The 10642-nt window shown below is 52.0% G+C and overlaps 1 protein-coding gene across 1 annotated transcript; it reads right to left on the reverse strand.

Annotated features, from left to right (window-relative positions):
• Positions 1–901: 901 nt before the first annotated feature.
• Positions 902–2206, reverse strand: LOC307108629 (ubiquitin carboxyl-terminal hydrolase 17-like protein 6; the record flags this gene model as incomplete). The annotated part of the gene is made up of 1 exon (XM_079786761.1): positions 902–2206. The coding sequence occupies one exon, from the start codon at positions 2204–2206 to the stop codon at positions 902–904; it is 1305 nt and encodes a 434-aa protein (XP_079642887.1).
• Between the last annotated feature and the right edge of the window lie 8436 nt (positions 2207–10642).

Below are 10642 nucleotides of genomic sequence, written 5' to 3' on the forward strand. Positions count from 1 at the left end.
ATCCTGGGAGGGCGCCGGGACGTTTGCCTGCAGTCGTGGCCGCCCTGCGGGCATGATCCACCCGGGTTCACATCAGCACAGCTGGGCATGCGCCTCGGGAGGGGGACGTCGAGCCATTCCAGAGATTAGTCCCAGGAGTGGAGACCCAGCTCCTCCACGGGGCAGAACTGGGGCCTGGGAGTGCAGGCAGATTTGGGAAGCGGAGGCCAAGGGCTGATGGGCTGATGGACTTCAGGACGCGGGGCACGTGAACAGAGAGACTAAAATCAATGCGCACAACCACGCCCCTTCCTCCTCCTCCCACCTTCCTCCTGTCGCCCCCTTTCTCTCGCCCCTCACCCCCCTACATGGGTTCAGGAGTATCCAACTTTGCCAAAATTGCGATTTTGTGCCGCCCATCCCTGACCCTTGACCCGGCACCCTGGAAAGTACACCCGCCCCCCCCCCCCCCCGCGCGCGCGCGCGCACGCGCACACACACACACACACACACACACACTTCCACACACCCTCCCAATCCCCCCCGCACCACGCCCACGACGCCCGCCCTCCCCCCCCCCCCCCCAACCCCTCAGCGCTCAGCCCGAGGCTCTCCCGCAGGCTCCTGGGCCACTCCTGCTGCTGGCATCACTGGCACGCGGGCACGGACCTGTGCCCCTGCTTCTTCTTCTTCTTCTTCCTGTTCGCCTTGGCTCCCCCTCTGGGACCAGGGCCTTGGCCAGTGCCCTTGGCCCCCCCGGGGAGGACGTCCCCGGCTGGATGGTTGAGCAGGCGGTCCGCCGTGCCCCCTCGGTCCCGGGACTGGTGAATGAGGACGGCTTCGGCGGGCACCGCACGCGCGACCTCCCTGAGGTTGGACTGAGGCTTGGGCCGGGATGGCTCCTGGGGCCGTCGCCGCTGCTCTAAGCTGGTGTGCTTGACCGGCGCCTCTCGCGCGCGGGCTCCTCGGACCCGGGACCCGGGAAGTTGGGGGCACTCTCGGGGCCCCGTTGGGGCGACGCCGCGACCTTGTGCTCGGTCCCGGGGCATGTGGGTTTCCCACTGTCTCCTTCCAGTTCACTGGTCTGGACGTAAAAGAGCACATAGGCGCGTTGGCTCAGGGCCTCAGAAGCGTCGCAGGCGGTCACCTGGGCGTCGTCCATCTTGAACCACCGGCCGCCCGCGGTTCGGACGTAGCAGAAGTAGTGGCCGCTGTGGCAGGTGCGGCCCGAGTGGACCAGCACGGCGTAGAGCCGGTACAGCAGCGGGCCCGCGCGGCGCCCCTGGGACAGGTAGGGCCGCAGGTCCAGGTGCTCCGGGTAGCGCACGTCCCGCTCCACCTTGCTGTCCGCGAGCGCCGAGAACCGCTTCAGCACGAGCGTGAGCACCCTGGAGGCCGCGTGCAGGCGCAGCGTCTTGGTGGCCGGCACCTTCCGGCGGCACTTGCCGCACTGGTAGCCGTCGGCCCCGCCCAGCCGCTCGGGCCTCACCAGCAGCTCCAGGGCCTGGGTCACGCTCTGCGCCGCCTGGATGTCCAGGCCGATGTCCAGGTAAGGGTCCAGGGTGTCGGACACGCCCTGGCAGCGGAGGCACTGGATCCGAGATCTCCAGTGGCCTCCAAAGACCCGACGGATCAGGGTGGCGTCCTCCTGGGAGGGCCGGCCCGGTGGCGACGGCGGCCGCTCCTCAGGCACACAGGCCCGCTGCAGGGCGTCCAGCGTGAACAGGAGGAACTCGTGGGCGTCCTCCTGCCGGTACGCGTGGAAGCCCGCGAGCAGCTCCCCCTCGGGCACGATGACGTCCCCGGGGCGCAGGAGGGCCCGGGTCACGTGAGCCTGCAGGGCGCACAGGGCGCAGGACGCCCGCCGCCCGCAGGCCCCCGAGTGCCGCCCGGACAGCAGGTAGCGGGCCAGGGGCGGGGTGTAGCTGAGGCACTGCAGGGCCGCGTTCGCGTAGCAGGTGTTGCCCAGGTTCTGAAGCCCGGCCCCCACCGCGCGGGGTCTCCCCGGGCTCCAGCTCCCACTCGGAGGAGGGGTGTCGGCGGGAGCCAGTGGGCCCCGCGGGGCGCACCCGCTCTCCCGGGGCGGTGGTGATCCCTGAGGCCCGCGGGGGCCCCAGTGGACTTCCGCAGCCCCTTCACCGAATCCAGCGGATTCGACCTTCGGGGGGTGCCTGAGCTGAAGCTCCTCTTCCCGGTGCGCAGAAGCGGCCTCCATGTCCGCGGACATGGTCTTCGCGAGATCTCTCCCCTGAAAGCTCCCTTGGAGAACGAAGCGTCCAGGGCGGAGGAGGTCTGAGAATGAAGGCCCTGGCCCTAGCCCTACAGTTACTTGTGAATCCCTGGTTGGACTTGAGCTGCCTGTCAGCGTGTTCAATAAGGCGGGCTTGTATCATATAAGTCATTTACTGAGAAGGTCAGCCAACCAAGGAGACAGGGCGCTTACAGGCATTCAAATCCCGTCTTCCAGCAGGTGCAGGGACAGGACTAGAAAGGGGAAGGGGCTGGGGTGAGAATGGGGATGGAATGCAGCTACGGGCAGGCCCGGGGGTCACAGTGGTCAGTTATTGGCCTTCCCTGAGATGATGTGGATGAGGTGATGTTTTGACTCCTGGTGGGTCAGTATGACCATGCTTATCAGTTGATGGGACACTTGAACCATGATGCTCAAGCCTTGCACCTTGACCCTTGACTTTTCAACCATGAGCACTAACCTCTGAACCTTAATATTTTGCATTTAAACCTTAAACTCTCACCCATGACTTTTGACTCGGACCCTGACCAATGTACCCTCTCCCTCTGAAATTCTAATCTAACCTAAAGGGGGATAAATATCATTAGAAAAAATTCAACACAATAAAATTACGCAATGATGACACACTTTACAAACAAGATGAGGCTCATTTTGACAAATTGGAGCAATCTCTTCCCAAGCCAAAACAATGACAAAGAAACACACGTCATTTTTTCTTTAACATTTGCATCTTCTAGGCACCAAAAGAAGCTACCTAAAGAGCAAAAAGAGGGCCTGGGAAATGCAAGAAAACAGTTACAAATACCTCCAATATCACTTGTTAGCCAAAAACAGGAATTTGTAAAAATCATGAACAAAACAACAAACAACTTAATTTTTAGATGATCTGAAATCCCTTCTCCACAAAGGACACACTAAAGACATATCACAAAGTTGGCAGGTTCGATGACAGGTTGCATGTACCCAGGTTGTGAATTTGATCACTGATAGGGGAACGTATGGGAAGCAACTGATCAATCTCTCTCTCTCTCTCTCTCTCTCTCTCTCTCTCTCTCTCTTACTTTCTCTCTTTAGATATAAGTATGTTATCGTACGTGTAAAAGAAAATAGACAGCATTATTTAGGGTAAATATTGACCTTTGAAGAGAATCACTGATCAGCTGCCTCCTGCACATCCTCCACCAGAGATCAAGCCTTCCCTGCAACTCGGGCATGTGCCCTGACCGGGAATCCAACTGTGACCTTCAGGTTCATAGGCTGACACTCAACCAATGAGCCACACCAGCCAGGTGTATGAATATTCTTATCTCTATATATAAAAGCCTAAGTGACCGAACGACCAACGACCGGTCGCAATGATGAGCACTGACCAACAGGGGGAAGATGCTCAATGCAGATGCTGCCCCCTGGCGGTCAGTGTGCTCCCACAGTGGGAGTGCCGCTCAGCTGACCGACGGGCGCCACACACTGGGCTCACGGTTGGCAGGCGCAGCTGCGGCGGCACGAGCCTCTCCCGCCTCTGCAGCAGTGCACTAGTGAGAGGCAGCAGTGGCAGGAACGGTGGGACTGGGGTGAGAGCAAGCAGCTCCTGGCCCCAGCTCGGGCTCCTCCCCAGCCGCCTGCCACTTCACACACTGCTACATCCCTCAGGGGATCTCGGACTGCCGCTTTCCCTGATCCCCGCAGGCCAGCACTCCGACATCCTCCAAGGGGTCCCAGACTGCGAGAGGGTGCAGACCAGGCTGAGGGACCCCAACACTGCATGAATCCGTGCACCGGGCCCTCTAATCCTACCTAATAGACAAATATGCAAATTGACCGTACCTTCGCTATGCCCATGATTGGCCAGGAGGCGCGGGGGAGCGGGACTTGGGTGGCCGGGGTAGCTGATTGGGCTGGCGGGATGCTGAGCTGCATCGCCAGCAGCGGCACGAGCTCAGCGTCTGCGCCATGGCTGTGCTGCAGCACAGAAGGGGCCTCTGGGGCAGCGAGCTGACGTCCCGCTGTGTGGACCATCAAACGCGGGGGAGCTGAGTGCCTGTCTGCTCAGGCAGCAGGCCTTTCAGAAGCCTCCGCCATGTCAGAGGCTTCTGAAAGGCCTGGTGCACCAGCGATCGAAAGGAAAGTGTGGGACCTGGGTGCCTGTCCACTCAGGCAGCAGGCCTTTCAGAAGCCTCCGCCACGCCAGAGGCTTCTGAAAGGCCTGGTGCACCAGCGATCGAAAGGAAAGTGTGGGACCTGGGTGCCTGTCCACTCAGGCACCAGGCCTTTCAGAAGCCTCCGGCGCCTGGTGCACCAGCGGACAGGCACCCAGCTCCCCGTGATCGAAAGGGAAAGCGTGTAGGGGACCCTACACGTGCATGATTCAATCATGCACTGGGCCTCTAGTTCTTAATAATACCTGTAGGTATACAGGCCTTGTCAGTGCCTCAGGATAGCTGGCTATTTTTGATATCTGTCCTTTTTCTCCTTGAAAAGCTTTTGATTTCCACTGTAGATGGAGGTGTCATAGACAGGGGCAGATGTCCATGAGTGGTTAGGAACCTGATAAGGTTCATTGCAACAATGTTGGAGAGTCTTGAATTAATATTTCTTTAAATGGACAAAAATGTCCTGGTGTTAAGTCATATTTTTATTGATTTCAGAGAGGAAGGGAGAGGAACAGAGATAAAGAAATACCAATGATGAGAGACAATCATGGATCGGCTGCCTCCTGCATGCCCCCTGCTGGGGATCGAGCCCACAACCCGGGCATGTGCCCTTGACCAGAATCAAACCCGGGACCCTTCAGTTCGCAGGGCAACGCTCTATCCACTGAGCCAAACCGGCTAGGGCTTACTTGGTTTTTAAAGGAGACAATTTTAGGGGAGGTCTCATTGGAATATCTCAATAGAGGATTTATCGACTCCCCAGGTGTGTGCTTTGATATCCTGATGCATTACAAAGAGCATATACAGTGATCAGGGTCATTTTCTGACCAGTTTCACCTTAAAAATGTCACTGGAAAGGGACTTGAACCAAGGGGGATCTGCCCAGACATGGTCTGGAATGTGTAACCCATTGGCTCCTAAGCATCCTAAGTTAGGGAAGATACGTTCTTGTGACTTATTAGTTGTGCCTATAAATTACTAGGCCCTGTTAGAGTCTCAGATTTCCCATTCCACTTGCCAAGCACTTTTCCTAGCTTTTTAATACCCTGCCTCAACTCTATAAACTTGGGGACTCTTATTAGTGTTGAATTCAATGCAATGACCATCAGTGGACAGACACTAGATGCCAGAGACAATCAGGACCCCAGACACACACCCTGGACTCCAGAACCTGGACCATACGGCAGATTACAAACCCTAACCTGGACCCCCGGCCCTGGGACTCACACTCAAAGCGATTCCCCTGACTCCAGCATACTATGCAGCACAAAAGCCAGAAACCAGATGCCAGAGACTGACAGCTAATTCTTAAGACCAGATTCCACACACCAGAATCTGAATCTATAGCTGCACTCAGACCCCACACAGAACCCAGGACACAAAGCCACGCCCAAAGAGACCCAAAACCCCAGACACACACCAAATACATATTTGACGTGAAACCACAGACCCTGGACATATAGCAGGGATCTATAACTAAGATGCCACCGCCACAATGTGGAGTTGGAGACAGACACCAGACCTCAGGTGCCAGATGCCAGATGCATGAACTGAACCAGATTCTCACGTTGTGCACACACCCGTGATTCAATAAAGAGAACCCATGTCACTCTAAGTCCAAGCAGCTAGTTTCACAAATACTTTTTTTCATGACAATGTCAATGTATAAGAGAAAAAAATAATTCCAGAACTTCAAAATCCTACCAAATCCTGCAGTGTCACACACATAAGGCCAACAAAATGAAAAAGTAATGATAATGCTTACCTTTGCTGGCAGGTGTCCATGATCTCTCGGCTGCAGCAGTGTGAGAAGTTAGGTGTCCCAGCTGATAATTTCACAAGGCCGCTCTTCAAAACTGTGGGAAATTTAAAAAGCAATTATTTACCTCATACCTTGTAAATTCTAACAGCTGGAGTAATAACCAAATTAACATGATCAAATTAACAAGAGATGTAGTACGTTTAATACATACACAAGGAAAACTCACATACAAATGAATGCCAAAGACAAGAAGGTAATATTAGGAACAGGAAATGTTAGAAAACGGGGAACCAGGGTCTTAGATTGTGGAGGTGAAATGGGTGATATTCAGGAAAAGTGCAGGATATGTGTCATGTTAATTTTGTTAGGTAATCTCAAAAACTATAGGATGGGAGAAGGGGGAAGAGATGAGTATCAAGAAACTCTGGTAGCCTGGCCAGTGTGAGTCAGTGGTTGAGCATTGACCCATGAACCAGGAAGTCATGTTCGATTCCTGGTCAGGGCACATGCCCAGGTTGTGGGCTCGAGCCCCAGTAGGGGGCGTGCAGGAGGCAGCTGATCCATGATTGTCTCTCATCATTGATATTTCTATCTCTCTCTCCCTTCCTATCTGAAATCAATAAAAATATATTTGAAAATAATGAAGGAAACATCTGAAAAGCAAATGAATGAATAAAAGCTACCTTGACCGGATAGAAAAAATGTATTGTGTTATAAAGCTATAGTAATTTAAAAACTTGGATAATGTCCTATGAATAGAAAAGTTGATGGAACAGAATACAAAGTCCAGTAATAGACTAAAATACATATGGAAGTTTGGTATAACAAAAATATCTCCTTAGACCAGTGGGAAATGGTGTTGGACAACTGAATGAGAAAAAAATATTGAAACAAAATCAACTCATTTCACTCATAACTAGTATAAAAAACTGAAAGCTACCTAAAACATAAGGGTACAAAGAGATCAAAAGTGAAAGAATGGAAAAAGATATATTAAGCAAACATAAACCAAATAAAAATCCTAGCTAATGAAAGAGAAACATGCAAATTGACCGTACCTCTGCTATGCCCACAAGCCACGCCCACAAGCCAATCAGGAGTCAGTATGCAAATCAACCAAACCAAGATGGCGGTTAATTTGCATATCCAGGCGCAGAGCGAAGGCTGAAGACAGCATAGAAGGAAGCCAAGTGCTGCAGAAGGGCGCGAAGCTGTGGAGAACAAGCAAGCGGGGCGGCAGAGAAGGGAGGGAAGCAGGTGGGGCGGCGGAGATGGGAGGGATGCAGGCGGGGTGGTGGAGAAGGGAGGGAAGCAGGCGGGGCGGCGGAGATGGGAGGGATGCAGGCAGGGCGGCGGAGACTGCCACAGGAAGCCCTATTCTTGCAGGAATCTTCCTGCAACAGGCCTCTAGTTATATTATAACACAGAAATCTTGAAGGCAAAAAGCATGACTATAAATAAAGAAGAGCACTTCAGATCAATAACTTCATTTTATCAGGAAGATCTACATTCGCAAGCACTTCATAACATGAAATCAAAGTACACAGAACAGAGCTACAAGGGAAACTAGACAAATTTATAACCATAATACATTTATCACACCTCTCTCATTCAGAGACAGAGCACACCTCTTTCAGAACCAATAGCCTCCCACAAAGACCTCAGTAAAGATGTAAAAAACTTCGCCAAAACTGTTTTGGCTCAGTGGATAGAGCGTTGGCCTGCGGACTGAAAGGTCCCAGGTTCGATTCCGGTCAAGGGCATGTACCTTGGTTGCGGGCACATCCCCAGTAGGGGGTGTGCAAGAGGCAGCTGATCGATGATTCTCTCTCATCGATGTTTCTAACTCTCTATCCCTCTCTCTTCCTCTCTGTAAAAAATCAATAAAATATATTTAAAAAAAAAAAAAAACTTCAACAACCTGAGCAGCAAACTATTCAACGTTCAGAGAACCCACTGTACCCAACAACCTTTCCTGCTGAAAGACACAAATGTGTTATTCCAAATTTGCACACGAGGTGGCAGCAGAGGAGCACACTTCAATTATAGTTTATGAGGCCACGCAGTACCATGAAGCAAGTTTCAACAAATGTCCAAGAATCAAAACTATATACAGCATGTTTCTTGTCATTACAGTTAATCTAGAAATCAGAAACAGAAGGCACCTAGAAACTCCTGATATTTAAAAGTTATGAAATACAACTTCTAAATAACTACCAAATACATCACAATTCGAGTTAGAAAATAATTTGAACTGAATGATAATAGTACATACCAAAACTTACAATGAAAAAATGTGCACTCATATATGCACATATTAGGAATAATAGCTGAAAATTTACATGCTTTGTATCCGTATCAGGAACCTAGCCTGTCCGGTGTAGCTCAGTGGTTGAGCATTGACCTGTGAACCAGGAGGTCACAGTTTGATCCCAGGGCACATGCCCGGGCTGTGGGCTCCATCCCCAGTGGGGGGCATGCAGGAGGCAGCCAATCCATCATTCTCTCTCATCATTGATGTTTCTATCTCTCTCTCTTTCTCCCTTCTTCTCTGAAATCAATATATGTATATACCTAAAACAGTAAAATACATGGAGAGAAAACAGAACAAAGGAAATGTGTGTGTGTATAGATGTCTGAAGGGGGATATACTTAAAACCATAGCAGTTTTTTTTTTACTCTTGGGGTAGAATTTTGAATTAATTTTTTTCTGCATTATTTAAATAAGCTGCAACAAACAAAGCCATTTTCATTTTAGGAAAATATGTTCTAGAGGAAAACATGGGATAATCTATAATAATAAAAGCATAATATGCAAATCTACCGAACGACAGAAAAGCAGAACAACCGTCCAGGCGACCTTCTGGATAACGACACTATGACACGCACTGGCGCCAGGCCAGCCAAGGCGGGTGCGATTTGATTGGTCAGGGGGCCCCATCATCACCCCATCATCACCACGCAGAGGGAGGCCCAGGCAACAGGGCTCCATAATCGCCCCAAAGAGGGAGGCCTAGGCTACCCGGTCAGAGGCGGCACTGTGGCAAGTGGGCGGGGACTCCATCTGCACAGTGATCAATCCATTGCCCCACAGAGGGAAGCCCAGGCCACCGGCCAGCAACGCTGTGGCAGGTGTGTGGGGCCAGCCAGTGATGGCCCCTCAGAGGGAGGCCCAGGCCAGCCAAGCCATCGCACCCCATGCCTGTCGCCCGCAGAGAGAGGCAACCAGTGGGGGGCGGGGGGAGGGGGCAGTGCCGCACAGATGGTAAGCGGTGGCAGCGGCGGGGGCAGGGCCAGCTGATGGCAACTGGGGGAAGGAAAGCCCCGATAGGCCCTAATCACTGGCCAGGCCTAGGGACCCTACCCAAAGGGCCCCAGATTGCAAGAGGGTGCGAGCCGGGCTGAGGGACACCCCCCACCCCCCACCCCCATGCAAGAATTTTGTGCACCGGGCCTCTAGTTTATAAATAATAAACTAGACTGCTGTCGTGACAACACAAGTCTTTCCTTTCCTCGCCAAGCCTGGTCTCTTAGTCTAAAGAGAATAGAAGCTCTTTCTAATTGTTTAGCCCAAAGTGGCTCCTTTCATAATTTGCACTTTTTCATGTGCAATTCCAGCAGTTCTGAGAGGAACTCCTAAGCTTTGGGTCCCTGGAATTTACCTGAGCCTGGTTCTAACATTTACAAGTGATGTTCTTTTCAACACAGAACAGACCTCTTGGGGTCTTCATTCTGTAAATTGTAAAATTCACATACACACCCTTTTTTGTGTTAATCCTCACCCAAGGATATTTTCTTCATTGATCTTGCAGAGAGAGTGGAAGGGAGGGAGGGAGGAGGAAAGAGAGAGAAACATCCATGTGAAGGAGATACATCGATGGCTTGCCTCCCGTACTTGCAGGGGATCAAACCTGCAACCCAGACACATGCCCTTGACTGGGAATCAAACCTGTGACCCTTCGGGGTGCGGGCCGACGCTCTAACCACTGACCTACACCGGCCAGGCTGAATCCCCCTGTTTTATAGCTTTAACATTCATTGCTGACAGACCGAGCCTCAGGGCCTGGGCTCCGCCACCGGAGAGACTGCAGGATGGGACCACACAGCTCAGTAGACTGACAGGGAGGCGGCGCTCCAGATGCTGGTGTTCAGCCGCAGGACATGCCCATGAAAAATGGTCCCACAGGAAAGGCTCACTGATGTCCATCTGCCTCTTGAGTCAGGAAAAATCCTGCTGGTCGTCTTTTATCTGCGACCTACTGTTTGTCCCGTGTCCCAAAACCAGTTATCTTACGAGGCATGTTGACGCAACTGATCTACGGAGACATCTTTCTCATCATACAAAGTTTACTGATGGTTTTGGGTCATTTACTAACACTTCTATGGCTGTTCTATTAATTAACATACAAATTTATGCAAAAAACAATGAGGTAATTTTTGGAATATAAATGTTTGGGAAATGGTGAAGCAGGGTGATATTTAGGAAAAGCGCAGCACACT

This window comes from Cnephaeus nilssonii (genome assembly GCF_951640355.1).
Source record: "Cnephaeus nilssonii genome assembly, chromosome: 12".
Lineage (NCBI taxonomy): Eukaryota > Metazoa > Chordata > Mammalia > Chiroptera > Vespertilionidae > Cnephaeus > Cnephaeus nilssonii.